General features: G+C 42.4%; 1 protein-coding gene across 1 annotated transcript in view; it reads left to right on the plus strand.

Annotated features, from left to right (window-relative positions):
- Positions 1 to 4904: 4904 nt before the first annotated feature.
- The window catches only part of pex6 (peroxisomal biogenesis factor 6), a gene marked incomplete at its 5' end in the record, with an annotated part of 30699 nt that continues 11969 nt past the window's right edge, over positions 4905 to 23634 (plus strand). The window contains 14 exons of the mRNA XM_079552868.1: positions 4905 to 5163; positions 7102 to 7346; positions 8265 to 8507; positions 9575 to 9853; positions 9918 to 10081; positions 10986 to 11066; positions 12362 to 12458; positions 14049 to 14179; positions 15293 to 15395; positions 15471 to 15667; positions 16673 to 16859; positions 16924 to 17000; positions 17475 to 17592; positions 17664 to 17869. Of these exons, the coding sequence (XP_079408994.1) occupies positions 4905 to 5163; positions 7102 to 7346; positions 8265 to 8507; positions 9575 to 9853; positions 9918 to 10081; positions 10986 to 11066; positions 12362 to 12458; positions 14049 to 14179; positions 15293 to 15395; positions 15471 to 15667; positions 16673 to 16859; positions 16924 to 17000; positions 17475 to 17592; positions 17664 to 17869 (2387 nt within the window). The remainder of the gene's footprint in view (positions 5164 to 7101; positions 7347 to 8264; positions 8508 to 9574; positions 9854 to 9917; positions 10082 to 10985; positions 11067 to 12361; positions 12459 to 14048; positions 14180 to 15292; positions 15396 to 15470; positions 15668 to 16672; positions 16860 to 16923; positions 17001 to 17474; positions 17593 to 17663; positions 17870 to 23634) is intronic.

Here is a 23634-nt window from a genome sequence, read left to right on the forward strand (position 1 = left end):
GTCCGAGCTGTGGAGGAGCTACAAAGTGCTGTTTGTGATGGTGCCGAGTCTGGGCCTGATCCACTGGGGCTGGTACCACCTAAAGGACGCCCACCCTCAGAACCGACCCCGGGACGCCCTGCCGGAGCCGGGCATCGTGGCCTTCGTCAGCGCCGGACGCCCGTCTGCGCCCGGAGCCCGGAGCCAGTAGAGCCGGCCGATCCAGACTGAGCCGGTCAGTGTGGAGCTCGGATTCTACATCAACATCTCAGATTTTAATCAGAAAGAAAAAACAAAACACCCAGATGAATGCGTGACAAAAACATGACAAAAATGCGCTGGAAAAGCAACAATAACACAAAAAATGGATGAAAAATACAATAAAAAACAAAAATGCAACAAAAACGTGACGTCGAAAACAGACAAATTGGGCAAACTTAACAAAATCGGGTCAAAAATAAGGGAACAAAATCAAACAAAATGGGGGAAACCAGTGATTTGATCTGAAACACTTCCTTTAACGCTGCCCCTGGACCGACAGCATCAAAACCTGGATCTGAAGAGAGAAGACTTCTTTGGGTTCTGCTCTTGATACTTTGATTTGTTTGATACTAAAGTGTAGGGCTGCAACTAACGATTATTTTGTTATCGATTATTATTACGATTAATCGAGTAATCGCTTGGCTGTGAACGGGTATTTCTTTTTTCTTAAATCACATATAGCTTAAGTGGCGCTGCTTGAAGATGTGTTGATGGAGTAAACTAAAGGGAAATGTTTGTTGGAGGCTCTACTCATGAAATTTACAATGAACAAAATGTACACAGACCCTGACTATATAAACAAAGTAGGATTTCATCAAAAATACTACATTTTTATGTCATTTTTGCTCCATTTTAGTCTGTGTGAACCAGAAAACGATTAATCAATTACTAAAACAGATGTCGACTATTTCAATACTCGATTAGTCGTCGATTACTCGGTTAGTTGTTTCATCCCTACTAAAGTGGTGTCGTTTAACGGTTTCCAGCTCTGCTCCTGAAGCTGAACTCGGGACAAGCTTTGATCTGACAGATTTAGCCTCTTCTGTGATGCTGTGGAGTTTGTTTGAGGGGCTGCTGTTCTTAAGCCGTGCTTTTTCTTTATGACCAGAGAACAGTGAGCAGAATTTCCCTTTGGGATGAACACGGTTGCCATAATAAGCTTGTTTCTAAAATCTGTGACGTGTAGTTCGTGCAGCTCCAATGCCAACAGTCTGACCCTCATTAGTACGAGATTTCTAACATGTTTCTTACGAAGCCCAGCCTGGTTTCTTTAATCGTAACTGACCCGGTGTACAATCGAAACAGACGGCTTGTCGAGTTGCACTACTTCTCGTTGCTGTGCATGTGCAGAACTATTGAGTCATTTTACATTCAGCCATCGAGTTCCGCTTTTTCAGCAAATAACATGATTTCATACATTTTACTGTCGAATTAGGCAGTTTACTCTACATGTACTTCGTGAATGACATAGCTGCTTAAACAAATTGCCTTTAAATATCTGTCTGTTGAAAATATAGGCTTTAAAAACGTAAAAAGTAGGACGTTTTGTCAATAATCAGAAAGCATGAGCGTTTAAATATAATAAAAGTTGCTGAGGAAAGAGTCGACTGCTCTTTAGTTACGTAATATTATGCAAGACAAAGTTTACCAGCTGTTAATAATGCGTTTTTAATCAGAAACAAAGACATGCACATGCGCGTTGATACTGTCAGTGCAGCTTGACAAAGAAGTGCATCTCGACGTTACACCGGCGTTATCACGGGAGGGACATCTCGCTGTAGAAAGTTTAACAAAATGAGGGACCAGGCTCTAAAGTTGTTTTACACACGTCTAAAGTGAAATGATTTCTAATGGGGGACTAGTGGCTTTATGGAGGTACTACAGCAATGGCGGCCCCTAGTGTCGTGGTCATTGAGCAGAGCAGCCAGCGGCCATTAGGTGTGTGTAAGATGAGCGAGGCGCTGCAGGAGAGGCGCTGCAGGCCGGTCAGATTCGTGTCCAAGATGGCCCCGCCTCTCTCTGCGCCGGTGCCCGTTTTCTCGTGAGACCGAGGCGGCTGGAGCGCCTTGGGTCGGCGAGCGAAGTGGCTTTCCTCCGCCTCGCTCGGCTGCCTGAACTACAAAGGCCAAAGGGCTTGTGGGAAATGAAGTGCCGTAAACATGTACGCCGACAGAGGACTGACAGATGATGGATCTGAGAAACGTGTTGCCCTGACGCTCCGCAGCTCCTGCCTCATCTTTTCTCACCACAGATCTACTTAAATCTGCAGAAATGCTTCATGTTTGACAGAAAGTGCCGTGTGTTCAACATATGGCCCACATTTAAATAAGCATAAGTTTATTATTCTAATCCTAAACTGTAAGAGGAGAGTCTGTTATTTAGCTGTAGTGATGGGTCTGTCTGGTGTGAGGGAGAAGCAGAAATGTGTCACAAACTTTTACAATAGTTTTATTCCCAAACGCGAGACGCTGCGTGATCTGAGGCTCCTCCCTGTTCTCGGGGCTGAGATGTGTCTGCCTTGATTAGAGGCGTTGACAGACACAGCGCCCCCTGCTGTTCAGAGCCTTTATAGAAACATAGACAGTGTTGTTTAGTCAAAGTAAAGAGTTCTCACGCTCACCTGTGCGTCTCCTCAGGTCGTCCGTGTCAGATGAAGCCTTGGCTGAGGAAGAACTGGCCGTGGGCCGTGGGCGGGGCCTTCGTCTCCGTTCACCTGTTCACCTGGATCCTGCAGAGGGCGATGAAGAGCAGCGTCCAATCGGAGAGAGCGCTGAGGAGCGACGGCCAATCAGAGACGAGCCCCGCCTCCCAGACCACGGACCACGGACTGAACAGAAGCGTCTGGACAAAAGGATGAACTCTGAGACTGAAGAGGAACTGAAGTTATAATGAAAATAAAATAACGAGACGCTGCAGCAGAAAACAGACTTTTTTCCTGAATGTTTTTCTCCCTTTATGTCAACGTAAATAAAAGACAGAACCCTCCCTTCTGATATTTATCTCCGTCTGAATCAGTCTTGTGTCACATCAACCTGTGATTTATCTGAATAAATGAGTGATTTTAGCCGTCGTTCTCGTGCAGGTTTGACTTTGGTTTTAGTTTTAATCTTTTTGCAGTTTTGAAAATCATTCCCCTGTTTGATTGAACTGAACCCCTTAAACTCCCACCTGAACCGAGCACATTTTCTCCAGTTTGGCTTTACCCCAATTCTGGAAAAAAGGTGTGAAAATAGCAACAAAACTGAGACGAAAACAATGATGGAAATGTGACAAAAAAGTGAGAAAACATTGGCAAAAAAAGTGACGAAAATTTTTTGAAAAAGTGGCAAAAATGTCACAAGAAATTGACAAAAAATGGAATAAAAAAATACAAAAAATGGCTGAAAAAGTGACGAAAAATTGATGAAAAAGTGGCAAAAATTTACCAAAAAAAATGAAAAAAATGTTACAAGAAATGGACAAAATGTGACAAAAAAATTACAAAAAATTGAAGAAAAAATGACAAAAATGTCACAAAAAATTACAAAAATATGGCATAAAAAATGTATTAAAAAATGACGAAAAAATGAAAAAAATGATAAAAAGTACAAAAAACAACAATTGTGATAAAAAATGTGACAAAAAAATGACAAAAATTTACGAAAAAATAACAAAAATGTGACAAATGACAAAAAATAACAAAAAAATGACAAAAAAATTAAAAAAAAATGTGACAAGAAATTGACAAAATGTGACAAAAAAAATTCATCCAAAAATGACGAAAAAATGTGATAAAACTGGACAAAAAAAAAGAAAAATTGACAAAAAAAAGTACAAAAAAAACACAAAAACTGTGATAAAAAATTGACGAAAAAATGACAAAAAGTTACAAAAATGAGTTGAATACCCAACAAAAAAATTATGGAAAAAAAAATCTGATGACGTGAGGAAAAAGATCCTCTCGGTTCAGGCGGGAGTCAAGAGGTTAAAATGGAGTATTTCTGCATTAATAACATTAAATGATTCTTAGAAACCCTTGAATCCATCACTTTTCCAGAGTCACCCAAACAACAGCTCTGGGCATGAACCACTTTTCATCTCAGTCCAAGGAAACACGAGTAACAGAAAATACGGCAACACGTTTAAGCTAATGGAGTTTACTCGACCTCTAAAACATGCACAATGGGGTCTCCTCTTTGAGTCAGAAAAATCCCACCGAGTCTGAATCTCAAATTAAACAAAATTAGTCTGTAATGGCGTTAAAACAAACAAAAACATGACTCTGCTGTAGTGCCGTGTGTGTCCAGCAGGTGGCGGGCGTCTCTGTTATACAGTGTTATGGCTACACTAAACATGCTGTGGTTCTGTCCATGGTCCTGATTTGGCCCAAAGTGTTACGGTCCGACCTGCACTTCCGGGTTCATTTTGTTGATGAAAATTCTGGTCCAACTGTTTTTTTGTTTGTTTTATTTTTTAATGAAACAAAATCTAAATAAAAATTTGACTTAACCTGTGTCTAAAATCTCTCAATATTTTTGGTCAACTCCTAAAAACGAAATAAAAAGTAAAAAGAAGGGGCTAAAACTTCAGTTTGAAAAAGATATTTTGTCGGCAGAAACTAAAAATACTTGTTTGGCTAAAGCTGGACTGACACTAAATTAATATTTGTTGTCAAAATTCGCGCTGTTTTGAACTAACTCTTATTTTTTCCGTGACTAGAGTATTATTGTTTTTTTTTTAGTATAATCTTAAAATTTTAAACTGATCTGACATTTTTCTACAACATTCTTCGGTGATATTTCCCAGCGGAAGTCGCCGCTGTAGTGCCGTGCTCGTCCAGCAGGTGTCAGCAGAGCGCCCTCCTCTCTCTTTGCCGCGCTCTGAGGCGCAGAGGGAGAAGTGTCATGGCGGCTCCGGCTGAGCTCCGAGCCTTGGACCCTTTCCCCGCACACCTCTGCCCCACAGACGCGCTCCTGCCCCGGGACCAGCTCCTGGCGCTGCTCGGGGAGGACCAGGGAGCCGGCGCGGAGCCCCAGGCCGCGCTGCTGTTCACTCCAGCCCGGGGAGAGAGCCTGTCAGCCCGGGGAGAGAGCCTGTCAGCCCGGGCGGTGCTGCTGCGCGGCTGCGGGACGGAGCTGCAGCTGAGCGGAGCCGCGCGCACAGGTGACAGGAAGAAAAACTGAATAAATAAACTTCAAACAGTTTGTAAAGTGTCAGTCTCGTCCTGTCAGAGCAGAGGAGGGTAAAGAAGCTAAAACATGTACACTAGTCACAGTAACTTTACTCTGAAGTGATTTTACTGAAGTGACTCTTTATAAAAGTAGCTCTGCCCTGGAGAAACTTTACAGTAAAATCCAGACAGTGAGACGGTAGTTAAAAAGTAGAGACTGGGGTGACTGCTTTGATATTGCGTAAAAACAGTTTAATATACAGACACATCGTTATTATTTCCACGCATTTTTGGGATGTTTTTTACTTGTTTGCATCTTCAAAAATAGGAAAATCTAGTTTTGAAGATGTTGGTCTGTGGTTCCAGAGCGAGGTCACCTAATGTTTTCATTTTAATGTTTCCCATTCGCAATTTTAATTGAATATATATATTTCTTTTCATACAGATTTTGACATTTTGTCTCGTCTCGACCCAGAACCACCAATAAGCAAAAACAAAACAACTATAGACGAGTAAATGAGAGGCGGTTCTTTACCCCGACCCCCGGGTCAAATCACTACACACTGAAAACACAAAGATAATTGTGTTTATTAAAGAGGAAAATCTGCCTCATCTGCAAAAGAAAACGACCAACAAACAACAAAGACTAAAACAGGCCTGTGCTCGTTTTAAGTAACGATGGTTTTTGTATCAGAAAATCACTTTCATACAGTTGGTGTTTCTCCTGGGTCTGGTCTGGTCTGGGGTGTTTCTTCTGGGTCTTACGTTTTTAATATCATACACTGTTCTAAAATGAGCTTTTAGCCGCTGTTAGCACAGCTTTAGCTGGTGTTAGCATGTCATTAACCTCTTAACTCCCACCTGAACAGATCCCATTTTCTCCAGTTTGGCTTTACCCCAATCAAAAAGCTTCTTGGGAAAAAAGCACCAAAACAGCCACAAAAAATGAGAAGAAAACAAGGATGTAAACGCAACAAAAATGTGACTAAAACAACACAGCAACAACGCAAGAAAAAAGATCAGTTTTGTGGGTCTTAGCTTTCAAATGAGGTGTTACACAGGCCTATATAATGGCCAAAGAGGACAGACTGCATGTGGTTCAGGCGGGTGGTAAGAGGTTAAACCCCCATTTCTATTTTTTTTACACAATTTTCCGATATTTTAGCTTATTTTTTATTTCTACTATCATCCATTTTTCACACATTTCCTGATATAGTTTTGCAGATTGTCCACACATTAATGTTCTGTTTGTTTCAATATTTTAGTATCAGTATCGAAAACCAAGAAGCGTTAAAATACTGGTATCGAACAAAATGTAGCAGTGCCCAGTCCTTTTATTGTTTTAAAGGGACTGTACGGAGTTTAAAAATGTTAAAGCCAAGTATTTTCCTACATGTTCCTCCATGTCCTGATGTGTAGAATGAGCTCAGACCTGTTACTGCCTCTGAAATCCTGAGGGGGCAGTAGTGAGTAAAAAAAAAATTACAAAAATGTGAAAAAAAAGTGAGAAAAAATTGACAAAAAATGACAAAAATGTGACCAAAAAAATGACAAAAATTTGACAAAAATGTGACAAAAAAATGACAAAAAAATGACAAAAATTTGACAAAAATGTGAGAAAAAGTGAGAAAAATGTAACAAAAATGTGACAAAAAAATGACAAAAATTGGACAAAAATTACTGAAAAATTTTTAAAAAAATCACACTTTTTAATCACATTTGTGTCTAAATGTGATTAAAAAGTGAAAAGAATTTGACTAAAAAATGACAAAAATTTGACAAAAAAGTGAGAAAAATTTGACAAAAAATAGAACTTGCATCGAGTCCCTTTTTTCTTATTTATTTACATAAAGGAAGCAGCATAAAGATGGAAGATAACAGAGACTCTTGGATGAATCTAATAATAATCTTCACCCCCCTGTGTGTCCCAGACCTGCTGCAGCTGTGGGTGAGTCCTCAGCTCCTCGGCCTCCTCCCGGGCCTCAGGCGTGGCTCCGTGCGGCCCCTGGAGCCCGTGGGCCTGGATCGCGTGGTGCTGGGCCTCAGGGGCCTCGGGGGCCTCGGGGGCGGGGACGGCGCCCGGGAGCGGAGCCTGGTGACCGGGCTGCTGCAGCGGAGCGGGCCCCTGACGCTGGCCCAGAGGGGGCTCCCGCTGCTCCTCGGAGACTCCGCCCAGGTCAGTTACTGTGATCGTCATGGCAACGGGAGGCGAGACGCCGCAGGTGAAAAGGGGACGGAGGAGATTTAGAGATCGAGAACTTCTGCTTTAACCCCTTAACTCCCACCTGAACCGAGCACATTTTCTCCAGTTTGGCTTTACCCCAATCCAAAAGCTTCTGGAAAAAAGGTGAGAAAATGGCAACAAAACTGAGACAAAAACAATGATGGAAATGTGACAAAAAAGTGACGAAAACATTGACAAAAAAGTGACTAAAAAGTGGCAAAAAAAAGACAAAAAATGATTAAAATCTGACAAGAAAATGACAAAAAATTGACAAAAAAAATTGACAAAAAATTGACAAAAAAATTACGAAAATTAAAAAAAAAAAATACAAAAAATGGACAAAAAAAATTACAAAAATGTGATAAAAAATTGACACAAAAATACAAAAAATGTGCAAATAAATTACAAAAAAAATGACGAAAAATGATAAAAATGTGACAAAATTTTTATCATTTGGACAAATTTTTTTGAAAATTTGCCTTAAAAATTGCCAAAAAAATTACTAAAATGTGATACAAATTTGACAAAAAATGACAAAACATTGACAAAAGCATTTACAAAAATTTGACCAAAAAATACCCAAAATTGATGAAAAAGTGACAAAAATGTGACAAAAAATGACAAAAATGAGTTGAATACCCAACAAAAAAATGATGGAAGAAAAATCTGATGACGTGAGGACAAAGTTCCTCTCGGTTCAGGCGGGAGTTAAGAGGTTAAATGTCCAAAATTGTCGATTGTTCAAAGCTCAATAAAGCTCCACAGTTTGAAATCGACATCTCTACATGATCATTGTCTCCCTGTCTCACCTGAGTCTCCAGAATGTTCCACAGAGCGACTTTAACTCTGCCCTTACCTCTGGCCCCTCAGAGCCTGGACGTCCTGGTGCTGGACTGCAGTCCGGTCAGCAGGGGGCGTGTCACGGAGCACACCTCCGTGATCCTCGCCGACTGCTCCGATTGGCCAGACCCTCTGCAGGCCCCGCCCCTCGCGCCCCCTCGGCCAATCAAGCTGTGCGTCTCGGACTTCGCCGTCCTGAGCGACGGGTTGAGGGGGCGGAGCCTGCTGGAGCACCGCAGACTGCTGGAGGCGGGGCTAACGGGGATATTACAGGTGACCTCCTCCTCCTCTCTCTGACCTCCTCTCTCTGACTCCTCCCCTCTCTCTCTGACTCCTCCTCTCTCTCTCTGACTCCTCCTCTCTCTGACTCCTCCTCTCTCTCTCTGACTCCTCCTCTCTCTCTCTGACTCCTCCTCTCTCTGACTCCTCCTCTCTCTCTCTGACTCCTCCTCTCTCTCTCTGACTCCTCCTCTCTCTGACTCCTCCCCTCTCTCTCTGACTCCTCCTCTCTCTGACTCCTCCCCTCTCTCTGACTCCTCCTCTCTCTCTGACTCCTCCTCTCTCTGACTCCTCCCCTCTCTCTGACTCCTCCTCCTCCTCTCTCTGACTCCTCCCCTCTCTCTGACTCCTCCCCTCTCTCTGACTCCTCCCCTCTCTCCCTCAGGCGTTGGAGTGTCGTGTGGAGGTGCAGGTGTCTCCTCTCTCTGACTCCTCCCCTCTCTCTCTGACTCCTCCCCTCTCTCTGACTCCTCCCCTCTCTCCCTCAGGCGTTGGAGTGTCGTGTGGAGGTGCAGGTGTCTCCTCTCTCTGACTCCTCCCCTCTCTCTGACTCCTCCCCTCTCTCTGACTCCTCCCCTCTCTCTGACTCCTCCCCTCTCTCTCTGACTCCTCCCCTCTCTCTCTGACTCCTCCCCTCTCTCTGACTCCTCCTCCCTCTGACTCCTCCTCTCTCTGACTCCTCCCCTCTCTCCCTCAGGCGTTGGAGTGTCGTGTGGAGGTGCAGGTGTCTCCTCTCTCTGACTCCTCCCCTCTCTCTGACTCCTCCCCTCTCTCTGACTCCTCCCCTCTCTCTGACTCCTCCCCTCTCTCTCTGACTCCTCCCCTCTCTCTCTGACTCCTCCCCTCTCTCTGACTCCTCCTCCCTCTGACTCCTCCTCTCTCTGACTCCTCCCCTCTCTCCCTCAGGCGTTGGAGTGTCGTGTGGAGGTGCAGGTGTCTCCTCTCTCTGACTCCTCCCCTCTCTCTCTGACTCCTCCCCTCTCTCTCTGACTCCTCCCCTCTCTCTGACTCCTCCTCCCTCTGACTCCTCCTCTCTCTGACTCCTCCCCTCTCTCCCTCAGGCGTTGGAGTGTCGTGTGGAGGTGCAGGTGTCTCCTCTCTCTGACTCCTCCTCTCTGCTCCTGCCCCGCCTCCTGCTCCTCCGCCTCGGCCTCTTTAACGGCCAGTGGGTTCGCCTGACGACGGGGGGCGGGGCCAGGGAGCGCCTCGTCTCCGTGGTGACCGCGGACGAACAGGAAGCGGACGGTCTTGAGGAGGCGGGGCTTATCTCCACGACGCTGTGGTTCAACCTGACCGAGGGAGAGCCTGTTCCCGTCAGCGCCACCACCCTGCGGATCAAGGTACTGCAGGACCCACAGGTTCGGTATCCACGTGTAGCAGGCTCCTCATGTCCCTCTCGTGCAGCGCTGGTGTCCGGAGTCGCCGCCCGGACGCTCGCAGACGCTCTCCGCCGCCGTGTCGCCGCCGCTCGCGTCAGAGCTGCACCTTCAGCCCGTTCACTCCCCCCTGTACGACTGCAGTACTCTGAACCACGACCGGATACTGAGCGAGTACTTCACTACACCCAGGTAACTGCACCGGGTACTCGTGAGAACCCAGCACTGAACCGCTTAACTCCCGCCTGAACCGAGCACGTTTACCCCAGTTTGGCTTTAGCCCAATCCAAAAGCTTCTGGAACAAAGCAACAGAACTGAGACGAAAACAATGATGGAAATGTGACAAAAAAGTGACGAAAAATTATGAAAAAGTGACAAAAAATGACAAAAAAAAAAGACAAAAAAAGTGAGAAAACATTGACAAAAAAAAGACAAAAATGGACAAAAAATTGACAAAAAAATGGATGGAAAAAGTGGCAAAAATGACAAGAAAATTACCAAAAAATTACAAAAATGTGACAAAAAACTGACGTCAAAATAAAAAAAAATTGACAAAAAATTGACAAAAAAATTACAAAAAAATTGACGAAAAATAACAATGTGACAAAAAATGACAAAAAAATAACAATGTGACAAAAAATGACAAAAAAATAACAAATGTGACAAAAAAAACGAAAAAAATAACCAAAATGTAGCAAAAAACAACAAAAATTTGATAAAAAAAATTGACGAAAAAAAGTAAAAAAAATTGACATAAAAATTACCAAAAAATGACAAAAAACGTGACAATGTGATAAAAAATTGACGAAAAAATGAAACTAATGTGACAAAAAAGGACAAAAAAAGGACAAAAAAATAACCAAAAAATGACAAAAATGTGATAAAAAATGTGATAAAAAATGGACGAAAAAATAACACAAATGTGTCAAAAAAGTTACAAAACCGAGTTGAATACCCAACAAAAAAATGATGGAAAAAAATCTGATGAGGAGAGGAAAAAGATCCACTCGGTTCAGGGGGGAGTTAAGAGTTTAACATCAGGCAGAGGAAGGTTTTGGCCTCCTGCTTTATAAATGAGCCCCTGTTTCTCCTCAGGCTGGTGTGTGAGGGAGACCTGCTGTCGGTCCCGGTCCTGAACCACCCAGACCTGACGCCGAGCTCCGCCTGGATCCACCGGTGACTGTTTCTATAATCTCTCTCTTTACACTCGCTCAAAGTGCTTTAGTCTTTAACATGAGTCTGTGTCTGCAGGAGCTCAAAGTGCTTTAGTCTTTAACATGAGTCTGTGTCTGCAGGAGCTCAAAGTGCTTTAGTCTTTAACATGAGTCTGTGTCTGCAGGAGCTCAAAGTGCTTTAGTCTTTAACATGAGTCTGTGTCTGCAGGAGCTCAAAGTGCTTTAGTCTTTAACATGAGTCTGTGTCTGCAGGAGCTCAAAGTGCTTTAGTCTTTAACATGAGTCTGTGTCTGCAGGAGCTCAAAGTGCTTTAGTCTTTAACATGAGTCTGTGTCTGCAGGAGCTCAAAGTGCTTTAGTCTTTAACATGAGTCTGTGTCTGCAGGAGCTCAAAGTGCTTTAGTCTTTAACATGAGTCTGTGTCTGCAGGAGCTCAAAGTGCTTTAGTCTTTAACATGAGTCTGTGTCTGCAGGAGCTCAAAGTGCTTTAGTCTTTAACATGAGTCTGTGTCTGCAGGAGCTCAAAGTGCTTTAGTCTTTAACATGAGTCTGTGTCTGCAGCTCAAAGTGCTTTAGTCTTTAACATGAGTCTGTGTCTGCAGGAGCTCAAAGTGCTTTAGTCTTTAACATGAGTCTGTGTCTGCAGGAGCTCAAAGTGCTTTAGTCTTTAACATGAGTCTGTGTCTGCAGGAGCTCAAAGTGCTTTAGTCTTTAACATGAGTCTGTGTCTGCAGGAGCTCAAAGTGCTTTAGTCTTTAACATGAGTCTGTGTCTGCAGCTCAAAGTGCTTTAGTCTTTAACATGAGTCTGTGTCTGCAGGAGCTCAAAGTGCTTTAGTCTTTAACATGAGTCTGTGTCTGCAGGAGCTCAAAGTGCTTTAGTCTTTAACATGAGTCTGTGTCTGCAGGAGCTCAAAGTGCTTTAGTCTTTAACATGAGTCTGTGTCTGCAGCTCAAAGTGCTTTAGTCTTTAACATGAGTCTGTGTCTGCAGGAGCTCAAAGTGCTTTAGTCTTTAACATGAGTCTGTGTCTGCAGGAGCTCAAAGTGCTTTAGTCTTTAACATGAGTCTGTGTCTGCAGGAGCTCAAAGTGCTTTAGTCTTTAACATGAGTCTGTGTCTGCAGCTCAAAGTGCTTTAGTCTTTAACATGAGTCTGTGTCTGCAGGAGCTCAAAGTGCTTTAGTCTTTAACATGAGTCTGTGTCTGCAGGAGCTCAAAGTGCTTTAGTCTTTAACATGAGTCTGTGTCTGCAGGAGCTCAAAGTGCTTTAGTCTTTAACATGAGTCTGTGTCTGCAGGAGTCCAGCCCTGTGGTTCAAAGTGCAGAGCGTCTCGTCCAAAGAGGAGGCGACTGGAGGACGTCTGGCCGATCGAGAGCACACCTCTCTGTTCATGGTACAGACTCTGTGTATTCACCGTGTAATCCAAATATGGTCATTTCCTTTGTGACGGCTAAATTTAAAGGGGGGGTATTATGCAAAATCGACTTTTTCAAGCTTTACATCATGTTATTCTGTCACTCCCTCATTAAAAACATGCCTGAAGTGTTGCCTTGGCACATTCACGTATTTCTGAGTAATCTGTAAAAACTCTGATGGCGGCCATTTTAGGGATAGGTTTGCCTGAGTCCTCCTAGGAACGCCCCCACCTCCTGGAGACGCCTCCGAGCTTTCGTCACCAGCCGAGTAACCAACCACTGCTCCTCAGCAGAACCCCCTCCCCACTGATGCCACAGACAGCGTGTGGAGGGGGCGTGTCGGAAAGGCTCAGAGGTTCTTAAAGAGACAGAGGCCTATTTCAAGACATTCACTACAGCCATTTTGAGAGAGACATTTTATACAAGGCAGTTATTCTAATTTACTGCATTTACAGACCAACAGAAGGTTTTCTCATCATTGTAGTGAGATATAGACTGGTGCTATGTGAGTGAAAACAGCAGAATACCCCCTCTTTAACCTCTTAACTCCCGCCTGAACCGAGAGCATTTTCTCCAGTTTGGCTTTACCCTAATCCTGTAGGCCAGTGTAACACCTCATTTGAAAGCTAAGACCCACAAAACTAAATTGATCTCATCTCATTTTTGTCAAATTTTCGTGACTTTTTTGTCACTTTTTCGTCATTTTTTTTTTTTTTTTTTAGTCCATTTTTTTGTCACTTTTTCGTCAAATTATTCGCATTTTTTTGTCAAATTTTGTCCATTTTTTGTAATTTTTTTCTCACTTTTTCGTCCATTTTTTCTCAATTTTTCGTCAAATTTTTCTCTCTTTTTTCTCAATTTTTTGTCCATTTTTGTCGTTTTTTTGTACTTTTTTTGTACATTTTTTGTACATTTTTTCTCACTTTTTCGTCAATGTTTTCTCACTTTTTTCACATTTTCATCCTCGTTTTCGTCTCAGTTTTGTTGCTATTTTCACACCTTTCTTCCAGAAGCTTTTGGATTGGGGTAAAGCTGGAGAAAATGTGCTCGGTTCAGGTGGGAGTTAAAAGGTTACACTCAGCAGGGTTCGCTGACGATGCTTTTATGTTAATGTTAATGAACACACAGGGGACTCATGCATGTTCCCACGCCAGATTGTAGCATTAGGCTCAATTCCATGCATCAACTCCCACTCATCCTGTGCCTATTGTACATGTTTTAGTGGCAGAGGAAACCAGAGGTAACGTACACAGGCTCCGTCATGGTGGAGCAGTGGGAGGGGCCGATGGCACATGCTGGTTTCCTACTGTAGCGAAGTGACTGAATAATGACAGTGTGGCGCTTTGAGAAACTTGGTAATACAGGCTTGTAAAGCGCAATTCAAGTTTTTATCATCAATACATTTTTGTCTGTTATTTTTATCTACAGCTTTATATCATTAAATTAATGTTTGTTCCCTGTTCACCTGCAGCGTCACCACACGGGACAGTCTTTACTAAAACCTCAGTGTCTGTGGTGTTTAGAGAACGACCATCTTGTGACTGTCAGTTTGTGTGTTTGTGTTTCAGGGCGTGTCCACGAACAGCCCCGCCCCGTTCGTGTGTGTGGGCGGGGCCTCTCTCTGGAGCCTGAACCCGCCGGGCCTGAGCGGCGCCGTGGAGCGACTGTGCGAGCTCATCCGGCCTCATCGCACTCACAGGTCAGAGTCACAAACAGCTCCGTGTGATTTAACCTCTTAACCCCCGCCTGAACCGAGAGGATCTTTTTCCTCACGTCATCACATTTGTTTTCCATTTCAATTTTTTATCATTTGTTATTACATTTTGTAATAATTTTTTGTCATTTTTTGTCACATTTTTGTCATTTTTTTCGTCAATTTTGTATCACATTTTGTCATTTTTTGTAAAAATTTTTTGTCAATTTTTTGTCAATTTTTTGTCATTTTTTGTCACATTTTTGTCATTTTTTTGTCTTTTTTTGGGGTCAAATTTGTGTCACATTTTTGTCATTTTTTGTCAATTTTTTTGGTCAAATTTTTATCACATTTTGTCAATTTTTTTGGTCAATTTTTTGTCACATTTTTGTCATTTTTTCTCATTTTTTTGTCTTTTTTTGGTCAAATTTTTTTCACATTTTTATCATTTTTTGTCACATTTTTGTCATTTTTTTCGTCAATTTTTTTCGTCAATTTTTTGTCAATTTTTTGTAATTTTTTTGTCATTTTTTGTCAAATTTTTGTCCTTTTTTTGTCTTTTTTGGGTCAAATTTGTGTCACATTTTGTCATTTATTTTTGTCAAATTTTTGTCACATTTTTGTAATTTTTTTGTCATTTTTTGGTCATTTTTTGTCACATTTTTGTCATTTTTTGTCACATTTTTGTCATTTTTTTGGTCAAATTTTTGTCACATTTTTGTAATTTTTTTGTCTTTTTTTTTTGTCAAATTTTTGTCAAATTTTTGTCATTTTTTGTCATTTTTTGTCATTTTTTTGGTCAAATTTGTCACATTTTTGTAATTTTTTTGTCATTTTTTGTCACATTTTTGTCATTTTTTTGTCCATTTTTTGTCATTTTTTTGTAATTTTTTTTGTCATTTTTTGTCACATTTTTGTCATTTTTTGTCACATTTTTGCCACTTTTTCATAAATTTTCCGTCACTTTTTAATCAATGTTTTCTCCCTTTTGTGTCACATTTCCATCATTGTTTTCGTCTCTGTTTTGTTGCTATTTTCCAGAAGCTTTTGGACTGGGGTAAATGTGCTGGGTTCAGGTGGGAGTTAAGGGGTTTAATAACTCTTTAATCTGCCTCTCAGTCGCCTGGGCCTGTGCTCGCTGCTGCTGCTCGGCGCCGCAGGAATCGGGAAAATGACGGTGATTCGAGCGGCGGCGAATCGACTCCACCTCCATCTGCTGAAGGTACTGAATCATCTGACAGGGCCCTCAGACCAGAAGCCTCACTGATGCTCCTCTGCTGCTCCTCTCGTGTTCCAGGCGGACTGCGTGTCTCTGTGCGCCGACTCCTTCGCCGCCTCGGAGGTGAAGATGGCGGCCATGTTGGAGCGGGCGGAGCAGGTGCGTCCGTGTGTCCTGGTGCTGAGGAACCTGCACCTCCTGCTGAGAGGGGGCGGAGCCGAGCAGGGGAGGCTACAGGCGGCTCTGGGACGACTCCTGCACGGACTGAACACCGGGTCAGGATCAGCCCATTATCTCGCCCGTCACATCACTGTAATATGTCTGTGTGTTGTGAGCAGTGTGACAAAAAAAAAATGACAAAAATGTGACAGAAAATGACAAGAAAATGACAAAAATTGACAAAAATTTGACCAAAATAACCAAAAAATGGCCAAAAAATGACCAAAAAATGACAAATAAAATAACCAAAAAAATTACAAAAAAATTACAAAAAATTACCAAAAAAATTACAAAAATGACCAAAAAAATGTGACAAAAATTGGCAAAAAATTGACAAAAATGACAAAAAATTACAAACTATGTGACAAAAATGACAAAAAATGACAAAAAGTACAATTTTTTTTACAAAAATGACAAAAAAATTACAAAAAATTACAAAAAAAATTACAAAAATGACCAAAAAAATGTGACAAAAATTGGCAAAAAATTGACAAAAATGACAAAAAATTACAAACTATGTGACAAAAATGACAAAAAATGACAAAAAGTACAATTTTTTTTACAAAAATGACCAAAAAATTACAAAAAATTACAAAAAAAATTACAAAAATGACAAAAAAAATGTGACACAAATTGGCAAAAAATGGACAAAAAAAGGACAAAAAATTACAAACTATGTGACTAAAAGTACAAAAAATGACAAAAAAATGACAAAAAAATGACAAAAAAATTTACAAAAATGACAAAAAAAACAAATGACAAAAAAATGTGACAAAAATTGACACAAAAAATTGACCAAAAAAAATGACAAGATTTTTTACAAAAATGACAAAAAATTTACAAAAATGACAAAAAAAATAAATAATTTTTGACAAAAAACAACAAAATCGCTGTAATATGTTTGTGTGTTGTGAGCAGTGTGGGGGGTTAAGTGGTTAAATCGCTCTGATATGTTTGTGTTGTGAGCAGTGTGGGGGGTTAAGTGGTTAAATCGCTGTAATCTGTTTGTGTTGTTAGCAGTGTGGGGGTTAACAGGTTGCATCTCTCTAATATGTTTCCAGCGTGGTGGTCGTGGCCACGGCCCCTCGAGCCTCAGACCTCTCCTCCTCCGTGGTGCCGCTCTTCCTCCACCAGGTGTCGCTGTCGGGCCCTGAGGAGCCTGAGAGGAGGGACATGCTGAGAGGACTGACCCGCGGCCTGGAGCTGGGACCCGACGTGGACCTGGAGAGACTCTCCAAACTCACGGCTGTAAGACACACTGCAGACTCTGCGTGAGGACGGGAGGGCATCTGACTCACCTGTGTGTCCTCAGGGGCTGGTGCTGGGAGACCTGAGCGCTCTGGCGGCCGAGGCCACGCGAGCGGCGAGACGCAGACTCCTGCACATCTGGTGAGAGGCTGGTTATTACAAAGATTAGCTCAGAGGGATTTACGAGCTTGTATAGCTTTGAAATAAACTGAAAAATAATCGGTTCACCTTGCAGGGTGTGCGCGGGGCCTTAAAAAGTCTTTAAAAGTCTAAAATTCAAGAATCCAAATTTAAGGCCTTAAAAAGTCTAAAATTGGGCCTATTTGGATAAAAAAAAAAGGACAAAAAAATGACAAAAAATGACAAAAAGAAATGACAAAAAGAAATGACAAAAATGTGACAAAAAAAGACCAAAAAAAAGACAATAAATTTACAAAAATGAGTTGAATTGAGTTGTTCGTCCTCAGTGTGGGCCGCAGTGAGGAGGAGCTGTTTGGAGGTTCCTCTGTAGTTCCTAAAGCCTCCTCTTTTTCGTCCTCAGTGTGGGCCGCAGTGAGGAGGAGCTGTTTGGAGGTTCCTCTGTAGTTCCTAAAGCCTCCTCTTTTTCGTCCTCAGTGTGGGCCGCAGTGAGGAGGAGCTGCTGCTCAGTGGGGTCAGTCTGCAGAAGCAGGACTTCATGGCGGCTCTGAAGACTCTGCAGGACGCTCAGGCTCAGACCGTGGCCGCACCAAAGGTCAGAAGGAAACAGAAACTAGATCTAGAGCTCTTAGGTCTTTATAAAAACAGAACTATCTCCTGTGGTAGATCCCGTCCGTGCGGTGGCAGGATGTGGGCGGGCTGCAGCAGGTGAAGAGGCAGATCCTGGACACGGTGTCTCTGCCCCTGACTCGCCCTGAGCTGCTGACTCTGGGGCTGGAGCGCACAGGCCTGCTGCTGTACGGACCTCCAGGCACCGGGAAGACCCTGCTCGCGAAAGCCGTGGCCACAGAGTGCAGCATGAACTTCCTCAGGTACAGAACCACGTTTAGACCTGGGTCAGGGAGCATGAACTTCCTCAGGTACAGAACCACGTTTAGACCTGGGTCAGGGCAGCATGAACTTCCTCAGGTACAGAACCACGTTTAGACCTGGGTCAGAGAGCATGAACTTCCTCAGGTACAGAACCACGTTTAGACCTGGGTCAGAGCAGCGTGAACTTCCTCCGGTACAGAACCACGTTTAGACCTGGGTCAGGGAGCATGAACTTCCTCAGGTACAGAACCACGTTTAGACCTGGGTCAGGGAGCATGAACTTCCTCAGGTACAGAACCACGTTTAGACCTGGGTCAGGGAGCAGCATGAACTTCCTCAGGTACAGAACCACGTTTAGACCTGGGTCAGGGAGCATGAACTTCCTCAGGTACAGAACCACGTTTAGACCTGGGTCAGGGCAGCATGAACTTCCTCAGGTACAGAACCACGTTTAGACCTGGGTCAGAGAGCATGAACTTCCTCAGGTACAGAACCACGTTTAGACCTGGGTCAGAGCAGCGTGAACTTCCTCCGGTACAGAACCACGTTTAGACCTGGGTCAGGGAGCATGAACTTCCTCAGGTACAGAACCACGTTTAGACCTGTGTCACGGAGCAGCATGAACTTCCTCAGGTACAGAACCACGTTTAGACCTGGGTCAGAGAGCATGAACTTCCTCAGGTACAGAACCACGTTTAGACCTGGGTCAGAGCAGCATGAACTTCCTCAGGTACAGAACCACGTTTAGACACAACTGACCTTTAACCTTTCATGGGTCGACTGTTATATCTCTATGCAGTTAGTTACTAGAGCTTCAGCAGCATTTTCCCAATTGGACCGTCCTTACCCAGGGGAAGGGGAAGCGACATCACCAACAGCTCAACAAAAAAATGACAAAAATTCAACAAAAACTCAAAAAAAATGTGACAAAAAAGTGATAAAAAAAAATCAATCAAAATGTGACAAAAATTCAACAAAAAAAGACGAAAATTCAACAAAAATGTGACAAAAATTCAACAAAAACTCAACAAAAAATGACAAAAATTTGACAAAAAAGTGACAAAAAAGTGACAAAAATGTGACAAAAAAGTGACAAAAATTCAACAAAAAAGTGACAAAAATTCAACAAAAATGTGACAAAAATTCAACAAAAAATTGACAAAAATGTGACAAAAAAGTGACAAAAAAGTGACAAAAAATCAACAAAAAAAGTGACAAAAATTCAACAAAAATTTGACAAAAAAGTGACAAAAATGTGACAAAAAAGTGACAAAAATGTGACAAAAATTCAACAAAAATTTGACCAAAAATGTGACAAAAAAGTGACAAAAATGTGACAAAAATTCAACAAAAATGTGACAAAAGAATTAAAAAAACATAAAAAAGGTACAGAACCACGTTTAGACCTGGGTCAGGGAGGAGCATGAACTTCCTCAAGTACAGAACCACGTTTAGACACAACTGACCTTTAACCTTTCATGGGGTCGACTTTTATATCTCTATGCAGTTAGTTACTAGAAAAAACATTGACAAAAAATGGAGAAAAATGTGGCAAAAAAATGACAAAAATTTGATTAAAAAAAAAAGACAAAAAAATTACAAAAATCCAGCAGAAAAAAGACAAAAATCCAGCCAAAAAAACTTTCTGGTGGCCAATGAAATAGTTCTGCTGGGCCTGCTCTAAACAACAACAACAAAAAAGCAGTATATAAAGAAATATATATAAATATATTGTTTTATATGAATCGATTTGACCTACCAACTCGATTTTTAAATCAAATCGATTTTTTTCCCCAGCCCTACTGCATTTTCTCCAGTTCGGCTTCACAAAAACACAACAAGGAAAAAGTTTAGATCTGTTTTCAGTTTCATAGGTCTTTCAAATGAGCCGTTTCTCTGGCCTCTGTGACCTCTTAGATTTGGGTAAAGCTGGAGAAAATGCCCTCGGTTCAGGCGGGGGTTCAGAGGTTAAACCGGCTCTGGTTGGTTAGTCTCACAGTTTTTCTGACTTTATGTGTGACTGAGACACAAGTTGAGAGGGCAGCGGGGGAGGAGGAGGGGGAGGAACCGGTGTGGAATAATGGGGGAAAATAAAGGGAAAAATGTGGAAAAAAATAGGGGGAAGAAATGAATAAAAATTGGTCAAAATAAAAATAAATGGCCAAAGAAATGAGAAAAAAAATATGGGGCGTTTTCTACATAGTGTCCCTAGAGGGCGCACCATCACATGACATTCCATGGAGACTCTCACAAAGGGGGGGAGGGGGCGGAGTCTCGAGAGAGTTTTTATTGTACGAGCCGTGGACATGCTGAGAATCACTGTTTTATGTCATATACGAGATGTTCTGCCAGGAATTTGTTTTAATGACACTGTTTCTCGCATTTTTCGATCACTGTAACAGGTGTTTGAGCTCTTTTTGCCATAATAATGTTTCTCAAATTCATCTTGGGGCCAGAGGTTTTGTGCTGGAGGGCCAGATTTGGCCCCTGGGCCTGACGTTGCCTTCCCCTGGTTTAGAGTTTACGTATTAAACATCCTTAAAGTCACACAGGGGGTAGGACACAGGAGAGGGAGAGAGGGAGAGAATAGAGAGGGAGGAGGGAGAGAGAGAGAGGGGGAGGAGAGAATAGAGAAAGAGGGAGGAGAGAGGGAGGCATGGGCTAAAATACGGACGCAAAGAGAAAAGTAACTGACTTTTGACAAGAATTAAGTAACATTTAGTTATGTTATTAAGACTCTATGGTTAAAGTCCAGATGTATTTTATTTTTATTTATTTGCCTCCGTCCCTGGTGAGGCTTTTGAGAGGGTTTATTAAAGAACAGAAAGATGAAAAACAATAAAAAGCATAAAAGAATACAACAGTAAAAAGAAGAGAGACATATCCGACCACTTCCCATCCCTAGTCCAGCCACACAGTTCAGTCTCACATTTTTGTTTGTTCTTCACAGCTTTTGTGAGAAAAGTCTCAGGTCCATTTGGGACTTTAGCTCCAGAGGAAGAGAGTTCCATAACTGAGTCCCTCTGACTGAGTCCCTCTGACCCAGAGCAGTTCCTCTGCAGCTCCTGCTGACTCCAGCTCTGGAGCCCACTCCTTGGTAACATTATATTAGGTTATATATTGTACCATTATAATATGAGCTGAGAACTATCGATCTAACTCACACTCTGGTCCCGGAGCCTCCCCCACCACCCCCACCTCCCCCACCTCCTTAACAAAGGTTAGAGGGCAGCGGGGGAGGTCGGCTTTGTCCTGCAGAGTGACGGGGGTTGTTACATTTCCCTCCCAGCCTCAGTCCGAGCCTCACTTTGAGCCTCAGTCCAAGCCACAGTCTGACCCTCAGTCCGAGCCTCACTTTGAGCCTCAGCCTGACCCTCAGTCTGACCCTCAGCCTGACCCTCAGTCTGCCCCTCAGTCTGCCCCTGAGTCTGCCCTTGGTGCTGCCGCCATGGCCCTCCTGCGTGTGGACGGGATAAGGAAACATCTACTGAACATCTCGATGGCGGCCGTGGCCTCGCTGTTTCTCGGGTCGACCACATTCTTCATGTTTCTGAATTACCGCCTCGGCGCTCTGTACCAGCCGCTCCCGTCGCTCCTCATCGGCCTCTTCGCTCCGGTCGCCGTGGGTTACGCCGCCCTGGCTTGTTACAGACGGGGCGGCTGGAGCGACTGGCTGTACCCGGTGTTCTTCACCTTCATCATGGTGTTCAACGCCGCGCTGTACGTGCTGGTCATCGGCCTGACGGCGCAGAAGGGGGAGGGGCTCCAGAGCGAGCAGTGGGAGGAGGCGGGGCCAGAGTTAATCGGGACTTTTGCGACGGCTTTTCTATCAGGAACTCATCTCATGGGGTTCATCATCTGGAACAGCTACAGGAGGTCACAGGACGAGACGAAAGATGGACCGGAGCTGAACGTGTGAACTCACGGCGAGGAAGGAAACGCTTAATCCAGCTTTTTATACACCGATACTTTGAGGATCTGCCGATATCCGATATTTACCGATTCCAAAAGACTTTCTTAAAGGTGTCTTTCTCACAGTGACAAATGTAATTGTCTCTTTTCTCCATTTTAAAGTGCATTTGACACAGGCTAAAACCACCCGCCTAAACCAAATACATTCTGTCCTCTTTGGCATATATATATATATATATATACATATATAGGTCTGTGTAACACCTCATTTGAAAGCTAAGACCCACAAAACTGATCTTTTTCCTTGGTTTGATGCTGTGTTGTGTCACCTTTTGTATGTTTTTTCTTTCTTTCTTTTCCATTTTTGTTGAATTTTTGTCACATTTTTGTTGAATTTTTGTCACATTTTTGTTGAATTTTTGTCACATTTTTGTTGAATTTTTGTTGAATTTTTGTTGAATTTTTGTCACATTTTTGTTGTATTTTTGTCACATTTTTGCTGAATTTTTGTCACATTTTTGATGATTTTTTTGTCATTTTTTTGTTGCATTTACATCCTTGTTTTCTTATTTTTTTGTGGCTGTTTTGGTGCTTTTTTCCCAAGAAGCTTTTTGATTAGGGTAAAGCCAAACTGGAGAAAATGGGATCCGTTCAAGGTTAACACAATTATATTTAAGGTTTTGCTAAAGATTGTTCCAGTTTTCTTTTGTTTGGCCATTTTTGTGATGTTTATAGTTTCACTTCCTTATTGGACACAGACAAGAAGTGACATTTGTTAAGCGTTGACGTCACAGCTCGACTTCCTGGTTCGCAGATGTGCGAGAAACTACAAAAAACTCTTTAAAACCACAATCAATATTTGTGAAACTCCACAGAGAGTTACTGAACAGACTTATTTATCAGAACCATGAGCCAAACATGCTGAACCTACTGCTATAAAAGTCAGATTTACCAAAATGCTAATGCTAACAGCTACGCTAACCCCGGAAGTAGTGACTTTAGTATATACTTTTTTAGCAGTAGGTGCGGCATTTTTGGCTAATGAATCTGAGAAATAAGTCGGTTCAGGAACTCTCCGCTGAGTTTCACAAATATTGATGGTTATTTTTAAGAGTTTTTAAATGTTTTTTCTCATATTTGCTGGACTGCTAGTACCTGGAAGTCGTGACGTCAAACAGTTGAGTCAAACTGCTACTTTATCTTCGTCCCTTCCTGTCAGCAGCTTAAAAAATCAAATCAATTAGTAACTTTTCTGCCCAACATTTCTTCATTAAGATTGCTGCTTCACTGAAATAAAATGATAATTATGCAACTGATTGTGTCTAATCTAAATAAGTAAGATTTTACTGTCATGATGTTACAGATCAATTATATCTATTGAAATGCTCTCGGATAAACATTACACAAGGATCACTGGACTTTTCTGCACTAAATATCTTTGGGTTTATGACTTTAGGTTAATATAAACAACTCCCATGAAGTGTCTGATCATTACAAATACGTAAGGTCAGATATTTGTTAAACTACAATACAAACACTTGGCTTCAGCAGTGGTTATTTTATTTTATAAGCTACTTTAGGTGTTTGAAGCATAGTTTCTGTTCCCATCCTTGATTTGTTGACGTTAGCATTAGCATGTTCCCGCTAGCTTTAGCATACTGATGCTAACCGCGGTATTTTGCGCGGCGATCAAAAACACATTCGCGGGGGTTAAAACGACATCAGCGGTTGGATTCTCCGGGTTCTTAGCTTTAAAATGACATACAGCATGTCCATATTCACCGCGGTTTAGGCGGAGAAAGTCGTGTTTTTAAGGTGGTGACAGTCAAAAGCTGGTATTGGTTCAGTATCA

Source organism: Gobius niger, assembly GCF_951799975.1.
Source record: "Gobius niger genome assembly, chromosome: 3".
Taxonomy (NCBI): domain Eukaryota; kingdom Metazoa; phylum Chordata; class Actinopteri; order Gobiiformes; family Gobiidae; genus Gobius; species Gobius niger.